General features: G+C 47.6%; 2 protein-coding genes across 2 annotated transcripts; both read right to left on the bottom strand.

The window, feature by feature from the left end:
- Nucleotides 1-712: 712 nt before the first annotated feature.
- Nucleotides 713-5,988, bottom strand: LOC146426600 (keratin, type I cytoskeletal 19-like). Its single transcript, XM_085083641.1, has 8 exons — nucleotides 5,419-5,988; nucleotides 4,392-4,474; nucleotides 3,706-3,862; nucleotides 3,131-3,292; nucleotides 2,546-2,671; nucleotides 2,144-2,370; nucleotides 1,546-1,661; nucleotides 713-1,011 (listed from the first exon to the last, which is right to left on the bottom strand). Exons 1-8 carry the CDS (start codon nucleotides 5,905-5,907, stop codon nucleotides 986-988), a joined length of 1,386 nt encoding a protein of 461 aa, XP_084939767.1. The 5' UTR covers nucleotides 5,908-5,988; the 3' UTR covers nucleotides 713-985.
- A 4,873-nt stretch (nucleotides 5,989-10,861) lies between these two features.
- On the bottom strand, nucleotides 10,862-15,763 carry LOC146426599 (keratin, type I cytoskeletal 19-like). Its single transcript, XM_085083635.1, has 8 exons — nucleotides 15,141-15,763; nucleotides 14,131-14,213; nucleotides 13,615-13,771; nucleotides 13,227-13,388; nucleotides 12,684-12,809; nucleotides 12,353-12,579; nucleotides 11,886-12,031; nucleotides 10,862-11,117 (listed from the first exon to the last, which is right to left on the bottom strand). The coding sequence occupies exons 1-8, from the start codon at nucleotides 15,711-15,713 to the stop codon at nucleotides 11,092-11,094; spliced, it is 1,500 nt and encodes a 499-aa protein (XP_084939761.1). The 5' UTR covers nucleotides 15,714-15,763; the 3' UTR covers nucleotides 10,862-11,091.
- Between the last annotated feature and the right edge of the window lie 211 nt (nucleotides 15,764-15,974).

Below are 15,974 nucleotides of genomic sequence, written 5' to 3'. Positions count from 1 at the left end.
GTGTTTAGGTGTGAGAAATCTTTGTACCCTGTCACTTAAGGTACAAAAACAGCTTCCAGGCAATCAGCTCTTCCCGTCCTGTGGGTGTCTCCATACAGCTGTGGATATCCAACAATCCCTTGGCTGTCGGAAGAGCAGAGGAGGTTGCTGAAAGCATTTGTCATCTCGGCGTGTGCTGCTCTGCTGACAAGCACTGGAGGAGGTGAGATTCACTCGGCCGAGGGGCAGCACCACCCAGACATGCTCACACTGCACAAGTCCGGGAGACAGGTGGGGCCAGGAGACACCTGCTGAGATGTGACTGACAGACATTGTGCTCCCCAGCACCAGCACATCTCCCAGTTTTAACACCTGACACATCTGGAGAGCAGCTGGAGTTGTGCACCAGAGAGGGCTGCTGAGGTAGTACCTGTGTATGGATACACATCAGCCTGAGCCTTGGCAGGGAAATTTCTGTCACTATTCTTTCATTGATGAGCTCCAGCTCCGCTAGCCTGTCTGACTCCTCCCATGTCACACAGGAGCAGGCAACATCTGCCTCAGGCTGTGACAACGGGGAGGAGCTGGACAAGACCTGCCAGTGAGGCCATTCTCTGGCTCCCACTGGCAAAGCAGCTTTGTTCCCAGTGCAGGATGATCCTGACCAGTTCAGGTGCCCCTTGTTCATGGATCAGCACCTGGTGCTCTAAAGGAACACAGTTTCAGACACAGGTTCTTGATTGCATCAGGCAAAAGCAAAGTTTTATTAGAGACAATTTTCACCAGCAGGTACATAAGTGACCTGACTAACTCAGGTAACTTCTAGAGATTACAGCATTGCAGAACAGAAGAGCAGAACAGAGGAGGTGGCTCCTGACACCCCCTTTAGCTACGTGGCCAAGCGTCGCTGAGTTACTTCTACTTTCTCTGCACAGAGGGTGCAGTGAACACGGAGTGTTCCTGGGTTGTCTGTGGGTTTCCCTGTCACCTTCCAGTCTGTTTCTCCTTAATCACAAATTCTCCTGCAGGTCACTGGAGAGAAAATATAGCAGCATTATTTGATTGCAACACAAGTAATAGAAATTGGCTGTGTGTGGTGCCCTTGTTTCTGGAACGCACTGCTAAGCAGTGAAGTTGGCAGCACCCAGGAAACCCCAGAAATTCCCTAAATAATTTGTTTTAATGGGACTTTTCACTTGTAAGGTTATAGATTTACCCTTTCACTCTTTTCACTCTTCCACTTTTCCCTCTTTCCAGACTCTTTTGCTAAGTTTTGGCTATTGTCTTCTTTACTTCTTCTTCCAAGTCTTCCCTTCATGCCTGATTTCCCGGACCTTTTCCTCTGCGTTCTACCATTCCCTCTTGTCTCCCGTTTGCTTCCTGCACCCCGTGTTCAGTCCAAGCTCTCTTTAAACCTATTTCTCAATGACACTGTAACAGATCACCCCTGTGCACAGGGACTGAGAGTGTGCCAATGACATGTCCTGAAAATGTGCTGTCTCCTGGCCTTAGTGCACAAGGAAGTGAACAAAGCCAGTTTTCCTTCTGTGGAAACATGGCCCTTACCTTGTATGTCTCCAGTCTTGCAGGGTGGGACCTGGGGCTGGCAGTGGGCAGCTGAAGTTGTGTAGGTGTGGCTCGTCCTAATGACCCCTCCACCAGTTCCGATTCCTCCTCCGTGACTAGTGGGATAAATTTGGTGAGAGAAATAGGGAATTTTAGAACTTTATGTGTCACTGCTGACTGACTAAATGACACAAAGCCTCAAACTATGGCCTTTATAGGGGTTACGGTACTTTACATTACATTTTCTTCTACTTTCACAGTTTCTTTGCATTTGCCGTCCCCCTTGGCATGGAAAGTTCTCATCCATCTCACTATAGAAAAGGGACTGTCACCAATGATGACATAATGCCAGGAGTGACAGTGTCATCAACAGCAGTTAACAGATTTGGTGTTCTGCTTTGCGTATCCCGAGGACTGATATTTAGTTCTGACTGGAATGTTCATCACAAGGAAGTTGCTCATGAGGCAACATTTTCATCTCAGAGAAAGCATTAAAAAGGACTAAATACCAGGTTGTATCCCCAGTTTGTAATGGTGGGATACACCCAGATCCTTGACATTTTCATTTATGCTCTAGTGGATCTAGAGAGGTACTTACATGAGGTCCTGCTGTCCTCCTTCCAACAAGCACCGGTAGGTCTGGATCTCCTGCTCCAGGCGGCACTTGACGTCCAGTAAGGTCTTGTACTCTTGGTTCTGGCACTCTATTTCTGCTCTAATTTCAGCCAACTGCTGCTCCACGCATGTGATCTGGTTCTGTAGCTCACCGAGGAGGGTGTTGTACTGGCACTCAGTTTCAGCAAGAGATGATTCCAAGTTATTTCTCTGATAAGACAAGCAAAAAAATAACAGTCATTTAAGTGTCGCCCTGGAGTTTGTTATTTCCAATCCAAAAATGAACAAGCCATTCACCACCATTGTGCTGGTTGGCGAGTCTGGCTGTTCATGCTAAGAAACCCAGCAGTGACCAGTCGGAGCTGTGAGTCAGCTCATCACCCACCTGGCTGAGCTGAGCTTGAAGATCGATTTCCAGGGTTTGCAATTGGCGTCTCAGTTCAGTCACCTGGTTGTTGCACGTCTCCACCTCCTGACCGCTTGTAATAACCTCCCGATTCACCTCCTCAATCTGAAATCATCAATCCAGGATAAAGAGCTTCAGGGAATATCTGGGCACACTGGATTTGCGTTCACAGGAGCCGAGCATGGTAAGTGTTCAGCAAAAGGAAACAGGGAGCAGGGCAGGTTCTCTGTGCACAGGGCGTTCCCCACCAGCTCTACTGCTTGTTCGTTTTACAAATCCCATTAACCTCATGGCTATTAAATCTCTTTAATCCAAATGTGGAATATCTCTGTTCCAACAACACACCACAAGGCCTTGTGGCAAATACTGCTTTTCCAGATGGGACAAAACAAACTGGTCAGACAGGCCTGTGGCTTCTGTGAAACACAGGGTATAATAAGTGCTGCTCTCGGGCTTTTCTGAGAAGGAAGAACTGCTTATTGTCTCCATGTCTGGTCGCTGAAAGGCTCCTGAGCCTGGGGCTGTGTGTGTCAGTCTGGTTTGCAGCAAAAGTGTGTCGCTTACCTTGCACTCGTACCAATCCTCGACTTCCTTCCGGTTGCGCGCTATCAGTGTTTCATACTGGCATCTCAAATCCTCCAAGATTTGCCTGAGATCTGGTCCAGGGCATGCATTGACCTCCACACTCACGTCTCCAGTTGATTGTTTCCTCAGGCAATTCATTTCCTGGAAAAAAGTCCCAGATCAGACCATACTGGTTTTTGGAAGGCAGCAGATAAGAGCAGAGCTCAGTGGCCAAGAACTGCCCTCCTTGTGAGAGTTTCCTCCCTGCTGTGGCTGTAAAAGGCACTGGAGGATGGTGCAAGTGCTTTCCCAACAAATCTGTTGGCTAATTTCTTTCTTCATCTGCTGGAGTCAGCAGCAGCTTTCCCCCCTCTGGCACTCCCAGGGTTAACACAACCCTGGCAGCAGCAGCTGCCCCTGCCAGAGCTCCCTTCCCTCCTGAGACAGAGGGGCCTGAGCCCCAGAAAGTTTGGTGGGGAAGCTGTTATCTGAAGGTGGATAATCTGTTAAATTCCAAGCACAGTGGCAAAATTTTCTGCCATGGCCATGGTGCTCGTAAGGTGTGCAGGACCTACCTCTTCGTGGTTCTTCTTCAGGCAGCAGAGCTCCTCCCGCAGCGACTCCAGCTGTGCCTCCAGGTCAGACCTGCACAGTGTCAGCTGGTCCAGCACCTGGCGCAGCCCGTTGATGTCGGCCTCCACACTCTGGCGCAGGGCCAGCTCTGTCTCGTACCTGGGTTGTGCCAGAAAGCACAGATTCAGGATGGGAACGTCCTACATGGGCTCTGTTTGCCAAGATCTGATCTGCCAAGATTTCCTTTCCCAGCTCCATGCTTTGACCTGCATTTTGCTGCCCAAGCTGAATGTACCATGCCTTGGATTTCTGCACCGCTTAAGGTCTGTTACGGAAAAGTTTTCCTTCCTCATCTTTTTTCCCTGCTCCTGCTCACTGTATATTTGGTATCACTTATTCAGCTGCGTTTCTGCTTTGTTGATCCCATCTGCACTGGTCTGGGGTGAAAATGGGCCACTCCCTGAGGTGCCCGTCCCCAACCTCACCACAAACACTGTTGCTAAATTTTTAAACCGAGAACACTAATTAAGGGAGCGTTGGTGACCAGGAGCAAAATGCCTTTCATCATCCTCCCCTACCGCAGTGGTGTGGGGAGACGTGTCTGGAGCCTCTGTAATTAGGGCTGTAAGCCTCCTAAGGAGGTGGAAAGGAGCAGGGGGGAGGCAGCAGGTTCATAAGGGGCACTCACTTCACGCGGAAGTCATCAGCAGCCATCCTGCTGTTATCAATGTCCAGGATGATCTTGTTGTTATCAATGGTTGCGCAGACGATCTGGAAAACAGCAGACCATGAGAGATGTCTCTTTCTCCCCTGTTCTACTCTATAGGTCTTTCTACATTGCAGTTAGGTAGTAACTCCTCACAATTCCCTTCTTCTGTTACATTGTTACTTAAGTAACTTGTCCCTTGAGCAGAGACGTTGAAGGAGGTGGCTTAGCCTCCTTTAGTCACAGTCAGTAAAGAAAAGAGATCAACCATGTAGAGAATTAAAGAGTTGTGAGATGGGACTTCCCACTTTCAAGATCTGAAGGCAAATTCCAAAGATGCTTCATGAAGTCAACCCAAAGAACCTTTCTTAAGATACTAAATCTCAACTGACATTCAAGCTGGCATGTCCTAGGCTTCAGATTTAAGAATCTTTAGGGAAGATGGTGGGACGGTGTCTTTAAGCCTTAGGATCAGCCATAAGTTTCGCTTTGGACTTTCTAGTACAAGGCTGTGTGTGCCACTGTAACAATCAGTTTCAATTCTCAGCTTTTCTCGCTTAGGATTTATAACATTTCATTTGATAAAGCATTAGATGCATATGTTTTCATTTGTTCCATAGCTCGCTTTGCTTTTCCTGTGGGGCTGACACCACTGCATTTCCTCAGAGCACATCGGTAATATCACATTTACAGTTGTATAGTCAAAACACAATGTACTAAAGCATCCTTTTCCTTTTTCAGTGCATTCCCCCACCCTTATCACCTTGCAGTACCCATCCTTGATGTGCTCCCACACTCAGCAATGTCATAGGGGAATTTGCCAAAACTTCTGCTTCCAAAGTTTCCTCCAATAACTGCAATAGGTTCTAAACACAAATTCAGCAACAAGTTTTCAATAGGGGAGGAACAACCCAGAAATTTAGCAGTAAGATTTCAGCAGGGGAGAAAACAACCCAGAAATTCAGCAGCAAGCTTTCAAAAGGGGAGGAACAACCCGAGGGGGGATTACCTGGTTCTGAAGATCTTCAATCTCTTTGTAGTAGCAGCTGTAGTCACGGGGCTCGCAGGAGAGCCCCTGTGTTGCATACCACTCTCTGATCCTGCACTCCAGCTCAGCATTCTCCTTCTCCAAGCACTTCACCTTGTCCAGGTAGGAAGCCAGGCGGTCATTGAGGTTTTGCATGGTGACCTTCTCATCGCAGGATGAAAGCAAGCAGTCGCCACCAAGACCACCAACAACCACACCGCCTCCGAGGCCAAACCCAAGGCCATTGCCATAGCAGTTGCCGCCTCCATAGCTCCCACCAGCCATGCTACCAACACTCAGGCCCCCTCCATAATTCACTCCACCGCAGTAGCTCCTTCCAGAAAAACCTCTGCCACTGCCTATGCCATAGGAAGAAATCCGTGCTCCACCACCACCACCAATGATACAGCTGCCACCACTGCTCCTGCCTTTGCTAGACACAGTAATAGTCTCCTTAATGTTGCAACTCATGGCGACAGGGATTGGAAATGCAAGCAGAAGCCCAAAGCAAGATGCACAGCTTGATACGAAATCAGACTGCGAGCTGTCCGTGGCCGCCGATCCCTATTTATATCTTCCACAGTGGGTGTCACCAACTGCTTCTTCTTCCCATAAGGCTGGCTACTCCAGCCATTGGTGCCAAGAATAATTTCTCAAAGGGAAGTTTCCTTTCAAGAAGCCTGGTAGACAAGGAAGATACTTTACATGTCTCTTGCTAATTTCAAAAATACATTAGCAATAATGTTTTATGAATCATCAGCTTTTTGTTTATGATGCAAACTTACAGCATTAAGCCAGGAAAAACACTGTCCTAAATTACATACCAGGAAGAAATCATTAAAGGTTATTGCATCAAAGAGCTCTTTATCTCTCATTAATTTATTTTCATTTTATTTTGAGTTGAATAAGCAGTTTTCATGCAAGCTGCTGAGGTTGGAATAAGTAAGATGAAAAAGAAACAAGAAATACTACGTTTGCTTCTCGAATGATGTATCAGGAATGATGTAAGAACTCTGAAAAGATCAGAGACACAGAGATTAACCTTTAAATCTCTCCACTGGCAAAATGACAAATCTGAAACACTGTGCTGCGAGACAAGTGAGACCGAGGAGGGATCTCTTAATGGACAGGGATGAAAGGTTCTTCATATATGATTGTGGCTCTCCAGTAATTCACAAAGGATTTGTTTTATTATGTGGAGAGTGTAAAGGAAGGTAAAAGTGCTTTAAATATTTCCTGTTGTTCAGTGAAAGATAATTTCTGCACTTCTCCTCATTATGGATTGTAATTGTTGCTGGGAAAGGATGGAAGTGGATGGAAGTGGGAACATCCTGTGGCAAATTTCTTTGTCAATACATGCTGTGTTTTAATCAGACCTTTGAGATTTCTGTCTTGTGACATATAAAGACAGAATTGCTGATAGAGCTGTGGAGCAGTCACTGCCCTGTGCAGTTCTACGTGGGCTGGAGAAGCTGGATTTGGTACAAACCAGAGGGTCTCTGTCAGTAATGTTTTCAAATCTTAACTAGACAAGGAAAATAAAAAGTAAGAATCCTTTCACACTTTTGACATGAAAATTCAGGCTGAGCTGCTTTTCATGAGATGCTTTGCTGAGACTGCAGAGCACTGGCCTTCTCCCTAGGGAGCCCCTTTTCCAGTGGCCATGGAGCAAGGGACAGGCATTCCATGGCTTTCTGAAGCCAATTGTTCATTGTAAGAAATTCTCCAAATCTCCTTCAGCCAGGAAAAGTGAGTTCAAACTCTTGCTGAAATCCTCACTCAGTGTCAGGATTGTGGATTGGAATAGCTATTACTATGATAGGTAGATTATCTCATTTACTGAAGGACTGAAATTCTCACTCGGTGTCAGGATTGTGGATTGGAATAGCTATTGTTATGGCAGGTAAATGATCTCATTTACTGAAGGACTGGATTATCCCACTATTCATGGATTTACTCATCACTTTATTGCTCTTATTCTTATTTCTATTGAAAAGATGTCTCCACTTATCCCTGCCGCCTTGGATGTTCCTTATCCATGCCATGAAAGGCAGAAGCATTCCAGTGATATCTCCAGCAGGCTCGAGATGGGTGTGGAGAGGCTTCCCAAAGTGATTTATTCAAAGACAAAGTGCTTGCCGCTGGCAGAGCTGCAGCTGGACCCAGACATGGTGCCTGCATGTCAGCCTGCCCTGTGTGACACACTGGGCCTCCCTCTGGCCCAAAACAGACACAAATCTCAGAATAGATAAAAGCTCTAATAAAGTTATTGTGCATAGGAAGGAATCACTGGATTTCATTCCTGGGACTGGAGAACATAATTGGCAGTCAGGGTGTGGTGGCAGGAGCGAACCGAAACTGCTGTAAGCTGCGTCGCTGGAAGCTTCTCCTGGTCTGCAGATGATTCCTCAGGAATTTCCCAACAGCTGTCTGCAGCAAGCATCTCTCCTGAGTGAGCACACATTCCTTCCCCAGCTCCGCAGTTATCAGTCACATCAGTGTAGCGCAGGCAGAAACACAGGATGACTTGTACTCCGTGGGAGTGGAGGGTGTCTGCACCCTGGGGACGCTCCTGCTCCTCTGAGACACCTCAGTCCCCTCCGCCTCTCACACCTCTGTGTGCCTGCAGCAGCCACCTGTGCCCAGGAACCTCGCTCTGCACACACTTCCCTCTATCTTGCTATTTTTCCTGTTCATCTTCAGGAAATGAGGGCACTACTTAAACTAAGTCAAACTTAAGTAATTGTTCTGAGACCTTAAAAAATTAAATAAAGCTTTCCCTCCTGTTTTCATTCAGTTACTTGAACTCATAAGCTTCCTGGGTCTGTCTCATCAGCACAAAGAAATAGGGAAATTATATGGAAATATAGTTTCCAAGATTTGCAGCTCCATAATTTGCAGGTCTGTAATAAATGAAGTGTTTCCAGGGTGTTTTCTGCTGGGGAATTGTTAATCACAAGCTGCCTTTTCTGAGCTGCCTTCTAGCCTCATCCCAACTCATAGGTCCACAAACAACATCACAGCGTCCCAGGAGCTGAGGCTGTACCCCCCAGGGGCTTTCCAGAGGCACATTCATTATGTCTGGATCATTAGAGTCTTTCTGGCCATGTTATTAGGTCTCTTTCACCTCTCAGGAATTCAGGACAGCTCCTTTGTGAAAGTGCATGCTTTGGACCTGCTGAACGTGGTGGGAAGGGTGGGAAGGTCTTTGATAGGAGCCCAGGGAATCCAGAGGAGCAGCTAGATGTCAGTAGCAGTTTGCAACAGGAGGAACCAGCCCAGAGCTGGTGGGAATCAGCTGGGACTGCCAGAAGAAACTGGAAAGCTTTTACATACCATAGGTAGCTGAAAGTTTCCAGAAGACTGGAAACTGGAGGAGTCTCAGTGCATTTTCTTTATATTTTTAGAAACAAGAGTATGAGGACTCATAGATTGGGAAGGATTAAGGCCAGAAAGGGCAGCAGTGGGTTATCTCACATTGCACTGTCTTGTCTGTGCACTGAACAAGGCAGGAGGAGACAATGGGAATGGAAAAGGGAAGAATTTGCTTTTCAAATTCTCAGCCAGAGCTCTGAGAACAGCTGGGATATCCGTTGTAGGCCAACACAAGGAAATTTTGCATTATAGGCATGATATGTATCTCTTTTGATCTCTTTGTGAAGCACTGGCCATACATGTCAACTGAAAGAATTCTGCATCAAGTCTGGGACTTCCTGTAGAGCTGGAACGGAGCTTTAAATAAGACTTAATTTAGTCTTGGTTTGAAAACTTCTACCTTTGGCCACTCTTCTGAGTCATTGAAGATGTTCCAGTGCTGCCTTATCTTGTCCTACCCATGAATACTATTAAATGTAGTGTCTGGTACATGAAATAAAGAAATATCATGGAGACGTCTTCTCTCTGTGGCCTCTTACAACAGGTGAAGGGCACCTTTCACCAGTTCCCTGAGACATTAGTTGTTGAGCTTCTTCAGGCACTTGCTACCATGTTAAGCCTATTTCTGTATCAACAGAGAAGTTGGTGTCTCTATGAAAAACTGGTGATTGAAAAGTGTGCCACACTGTACTGTATGTACAGTGCTGAAGTGGTTCTGTCATTGTACTTGTTGTCCTCCTGCCCTGACCCTGGCTGCTGCATGACCTCCAGCCTTTGATGGAAAAAGAATAACCAGGAATTTTGCTTTACTAGGTCATCTCACAGGTGAACGTGACTCTGTAACAGCCAGTCAAAACCACCACTGCTTGGCTTTCTGGACCAACAATTTAATCTTCAAAATACTCTTGTAATACTTTGAACTGCCAGTTCTCCAAATGCAGGGGGACTCTGCCAGCTCACCATGGCCCACAGCTGCTCTGGCAGGTCAGTGCCAGGACAAACCAGCTCAGCACCAGCTACACAGCTGCTGGTCGAGGTCAAGGAGGGAGCAACCTGCCTTGCCTGTGACAATTGTGTGGCTCTGGGTGTCCAAAGGCCCTACCTGGCTTTTTTCTCCATTCTATTCTCTGTTAAGCTGCACTTTTTCAGGTCCCACCCTGCCCTCCTCAGCTCCCCAGACAAGGTGTGTTTAACATAAAGATGATCTTCCAACCATTCCTGATGTTCCGGTTGAAACTCTTGGCAATCAGAGGATGACCAGTTAATGACTCAGTCACTATGTGAAAAGAGATAAAGATTTTGCCTCCAGTCCTGTTCCCAATGTGAAGATTCCTATAAAATGAAAGGGATAGGTTGGAATATAAGCCATGTCAGCAGAAACTGAATCAGTTCTGGAGACCAAGATTTCATCCTCAACAGTCCCCAGGCTGGGGGATGGAGCATGAGAGGGCTCAGCACAGATCTGTCAGCACTAAACTGGGGCCAAGGCAAATTTGGCCCCAGATGTCTCCAGATGAGTGTCCCATGTCACTCCTTAGAGGGACAACCTGGAGTCCTCGCTGGCAGAGACAGAGTGTTGCCACAACAACCAAATTGTCTCCAGATGTTCCATCACTGACTTTCGAAACTCTTCTAAAACCATGTTTTAGCCCAATGCTGTGTGGAAAGGACACAGGCCCTGCCTGACCTGCCTGTCCATGGGGGTCAGGGCAGGTGTCACACAGGAACAGGCAACATCTCCCCCAGGCTGTGACAACAAGGTGGAGCTGGACAAGACCTGCCAGGTCAGTGAGGCCATTCTCTGGCTCCCACTGGCAAAGCAGCTTTGTTCCCAGTGCAGGATGATCCTGACCAGTTCAGGTGCCCTTGTTCATGGATCAGCATCATGAACAGAACTAAAGGAACTCAGTTTCAGACACAGGTTCTTGATTGCATCAGGCAAAAGCAAAGTTTTATTAGCGACAATTTTCACCAGCAGGCACATAAGTGATCATAGCCCTGGCTGACTCCAGCAATATCTGGAGTTGTGGCCCAGCACCACAACGCAATAGTAGTGGTGCTGGGCCACACACAGCAACACAGACTGAAAAAGCAAATAGCAAAATTAAGCAGAATGTGGCCCAATGCTCTGCTCAATCCCTCTGACACATTGCCTAGCACGGCTGAGCGACACAGATGAGCACACTCCGTGCTCTCCGCAGACACATGCAGTAAATATTCTCTCTCTTCATCTGTAGCTCTGCTTCAGGCTTCTCTTGTTGCATATTCTCATTTCTCTGCTTAATCACAAATCCTTCGGCAAGGCACTGGAGAGATCAAAGGAAACATTACTGTGTTTATAGCAAAAATAGATTCTTTCCCACACTGTCATTCCCTACACGTGATCATTTCACAAGCCAATTCAATTAGAATTTCAGATAAATACTGCCCCTTCCTGGGAAGATCTGACAGCTCCTGCCAGCCAGGCAGATGGATCTATCACTGGCTGCAGCATGGGCTGCATCAAAATACCAAAAGGTGGAAGCTGCAGACACTGCTTCAGCAGCGATCTGGATGAAGGAATGGCATTAGGGTCCATGCCAGAGCAATGGCCTGCTCACATCATTCTCCTGGAACAACTGTCCTATATTTCTTCTTTTCCTTTTAAGTTTGTCCTTAAGTCTCCCCTTGAATTAGGGCTAGTGGTAATCTGCCAGTATTCCTACGATTCTTGCTTTTTCCTGCCCACCTGATTTCTGAGTACTTTTCTTTCTCCTGCTCTTTCCTTTGTCCCACATTTCACATCAGTCCTTTCTCCATGGCTTGACTGCCTGCTTGCTCTGTCCCTCTCCCTTCTATCCCTCTTCCCCTCCTCCCTTTGGCAGTTCTCATGCATCTCAGCAGAGTACCAGCTCCCAAAAGCTCTCCTCTCAGCCACTCCTCTGTGGCTCCTGTCCTGTATTTCCCAAGGGGCCCACAATAAAACTTTCAAGTAGCACCTGTAAGCTACGTGGGAAAGATCTTTCTTCCAGGCTGTCAGTGTTGCATTAGAGCAGAGAAGACTGTGGAAATGTTTAGAGTGGGACAGTTCTTACCTTGGATCTCCGCAGCTCCACAGGATGGGATCTGGGCAGACGAAGTGTAAGTGTGGCTTGTCCTAATGATGCCTCCTCCTCCTATCCCACTGCTTCTTGCAACTCCTCCTCCTAGACCAGAAGACTGACCAATTCCTCCTTGCTGACTGAGGGGACAGGAAAATAACATTTTTGTGAGGAAAAAGACAGATAAACTAGAGCTACAGATTTTCAGTGTCCCTGCTGCTCTCAGTCTGTTTCCCTTTTTGGCAGAAAATTGGCAGAATGTTGCAGTGACCTTGTGGCATTCTCCTTGTGGCAGCAGCTGCCACAGGGGTGTAAACAGGTCACCACCATGACCCCAAGCAGGCCAAATAGGTCAGTAAGGGAAAAGGAGCTCGGCAGCTCCTTCACTTTGCTCTTATGTTGAAATAAGCAGGACACAGGTATTTTATTGTATTTTCTTGGTGTGTCTCAAGCCCACTTACATAAGGTCCTGCTGGCCGCCCTCCAGCAGGCAGCGGTATGTGTGGATCTCCTGCTCCAGGCGGCACTTGACGTCCAGCAGGATCTTGTACTCTTGGTTCTGGCACTCCATCTCTGCCCGCAGGTCAGCCAGCTGCTGCTCCACGCAGGTGATCTGGCTCTGCAGCTCACCCAGGTGGTTGTTGTAGCGACACTCTGTCTCCGCCAGCGAGGACTCCAGGTTGTCCCTCTGAGGAGTGACATCGGTCATCAGACAAATACAGGCAGGAGAAACACTGCATTTAGCTACGACTTTTGTGAGATGGCTGAGGTTTGCAGCAGCTCATCACCTACCTGGCTGAGCTGAGCTTGAAGATCAATTTCCAGGGCTTGCAATTGGCGTCTCAGTTCAGTCACCTGGTTGTTGCAGGTCTCCACCTCCTGACCACTTGTAATAACCTCCCGATTCACCTCCTCAATCTGAAATCATCAATCCAGGATAAAGAGCTTCAGGGAATGTGCAATGTAAGTTGGATCAAATATTAAGGACAGAGCAGAGAAGTTTGCAGACATAAAATGAGAAAGGTTTGAGTGAAAACACTCATCCTAATGGGAGTGTAAACCTGGCTGCTCATTCATTCCTCTTGCTCTTCTAAATAGTGCTGCTGCCAGTTCTCTGACTACTTACTGCCTCAAATCCCACCAACATGCAGTGCTTCCCTCAGCCCATGACAAGGACACAGAGTGGCGGTGTCCCTCCCTTGTGTCACTTGGTCAGTGTGAACCAACACTAAATGTTCTTACAGTCTGTTGTGTGATTTTAACATGCAATAAATCCCTGTGGGACACTGCCTGGGTGTTAGCCAGGGAAAGTCAGAGCTGTGGGAATTTACTCACCTTGCACTCGTACCAATCCTCAACTTCTTTGCGGTTACGTTCAATCAGCGTCTCATACTGGCACCTCATCTCCTCCAGGATCTTCCTCAGGTCTGGGCCAGGGCAGGCATTGACCTCCACGCTCACATCTCCAGTCGATTGCTTCCTCAGACAGCACATTTCCTGGAAACACCACCCAGATCAGGTCAGGTTTTAAATAGAAGGAAAGAACTGAGGGAGACAAGATTCCCCACAGGGGGCAGAGCCTGCAGAGCCCCTCTCTGCCAGACCTTCACAGCTCCCAGGCCACACCATGGTCTTCATCAACCACTTGCCCTCCTCAGGAGCACCCCAGGGTGATGGATCCAACAGGAGTGAATGCTTTGTACAGGAGAGGGGCAGGACCTACCTCCTCATGGTTCTTCTTCAGGCAGCAGAGCTCCTCCCGCAGCGACTCCAGCTGTGCCTCCAGGTCAGACCTGCACAGCGTCAGCTGGTCCAGCACCTGGCGCAGCCCGTTGATGTCGGCCTCCACACTCTGGCGCAGGGCCAGCTCCGTCTCGTACCTGCAAGGGAGGAAGCAAAAGGGAAAGAGCAGTCAGTGTCTGACACCACCAGTGTTTCTGAGCTCTGACAGGAAAAGACAAAACCTTCCCCTCTGAAAGACAGCACATGCTGGAACAGCAGCTTGGCTGAACCCCCACTGCTCCTGGTCTGCAGATCCCTTCTGCTTCCTTTAATCTCCACTCAAAAGCAGCTTGGCATCCCAAACTTCCCCTCCTGGAACTGCCCCTTATTAGGGCAACTCTAGAGGCATTGAATGTGGAAGTTCTTCTGCACAGCCTCCAGCCTGTCCTGGGTCACAGGAGAGCTGCTGAGAGCCCTGAGGGTGGTGACAGGGGAGGGGACAGCCCGGGATACTCACTTCACTCGGAAGTCGTCGGCTGTCATCCTGCTGTTATCGATGTTCAGAATGATCTTGTTGTTGTCTATGGTTGCACAGACAATCTGGAAAAAGAACAGTTGCTCTTGGGCTCTGTTCCATGGCCTTCAGTTCAAGGGCACCCTCTGCCTGGTGCAACAAGACCCTCTTTCTCCCACTCTTTTTTAAAAATCCTGAGTAGCAGGGATGGGGAGCTGAGGGGTGCAGCACTCACAGGGATGTTCAGAGAAATGCAGTGAAGGTATGAAAATGATAAACTTTGTGATTCAGGTGCAGAGAGTCCAGGAAATGTTATTACTGTCCAGCACCTGCCACAACCAACCTCAGCCTCTTAAATCTAAACCTTATAAGATTTGAAGTTTTATTTCAAGAATTAATGACAAGCCTGTCCCATTCTGTCCCTTTCCTGGATTCTTTTCTCTTTATTTTTTGTGCATTGACATCCTAAATTTTTGCCAAACACTTTGCAAATATTTTTCATTTTAAATTGCCCATTCCAAATGTGTTATGGCAATGTTCTCTTTTTTCTTCGTTTTAATTAGATGTCCTATATTTCCCAATTCTACATGAAAGAATAAACTAATAATAAAAGGAAATAACATTTAACTGGAATTCTGCAAGACTGATGAGAATAATATAAATTCAGACAAATTAATATGATCCATAATTTATTTATCTTTTAGTTCTTGCCATATATCTATTTGACCACCTTAGCACAAACTGAATTCAAAGAGACTATTGAGCCCATCCCAATGCATTCCATGAAGTAACATTTTCCCCTTCAATATATCTGATGAATAAAAGCAGCAGAAACAGCCTGAACCCTCTAGTTTTACCTCTGAGCTCTGGGCTTTCCACAGACAGATGTTGTAATGGCTGTTTGCAATAAGGATTTTACAACCATGATTTGTTACTCCCGATAACGCACTGAGTTTTGAACCAGCACCAGAGAGAGCCTTGCAAAGGAGAAAGTAGCTGAGAAGAGATGTTACCTGGTTCTGAAGATCTTCTATTTCTTTGTAATAGCAGCTGTAGTCCCGTGGCTCACAAAAAGGGCCCTGCTTGGCGTACCACTCCCTGATCCTGCACTCCAGGTCAGCATTCTCTTGTTCCAGGCACCTCACCTTGTCCAGGTAAGAAGCCAGGCGGTCGTTCAGGTTTTGCATGGTGACCTTCTCGTCACCAGAAAGAAGAATGCCATCACCAGCAAAACCACCTCCACCGAGACCCATACCCATGCCACCTCCCATGCCACCGCCAAAGCGAGCACTGCCACCACTGAATCCCATGCCTGGACATCCTCCAAGGACAGCGGCTCCTAAGCCACCTCCGTAGTTTCCACCGACCACACTGCCAGTGCTCAGTCCTCCTCCGTAATTCACACCACCACAGTAGCTTCTCCCAGAAAACCCTCGGCTACCGCCCATCCCACAAGTCGTGTATCTTCCAGAGGAGACGGAGGAGATCCGCGCTCCGCCACCACCACCACCACCACCAATCACACAGCTGCCACCGCTGGTCCTGCCCCTGAGAGAGCCAGTTGTCTGCTTAATACTACAGCTCATGGTGAGGCCCAGCTGCAGCGCCAACCCACAGCCCAAAGCAAGATGCAGAGCGTGATACTGAGTCCGACTGCAGGCTGGCGGCTGCCGCAAGTCTCCATTTATACCTTCCAAAGGGGGTGTCACCTGTGGGGAGTTTCTTCTTCCCACGGGGCTGGCTAGTCTGGCTGTTTATGCCAAGATTAAATAGCCCATAGGCAGTTTCCCTCTAGAAATCCCAGTTCACAAGGAAGATACTTTACATGTCAGCAGCTTATTCCAAAA

Source organism: Lichenostomus cassidix, chromosome 27 (genome assembly GCF_008360975.1).
Source record: "Lichenostomus cassidix isolate B80296 chromosome 27, HeHo_3.0, whole genome shotgun sequence".
NCBI classification, from domain to species: domain Eukaryota; kingdom Metazoa; phylum Chordata; class Aves; order Passeriformes; family Meliphagidae; genus Lichenostomus; species Lichenostomus cassidix.
The sequence above is the reverse complement of the archived record's forward strand: the minus strand, read 5'-3'. Positions and strand labels throughout refer to the sequence as shown.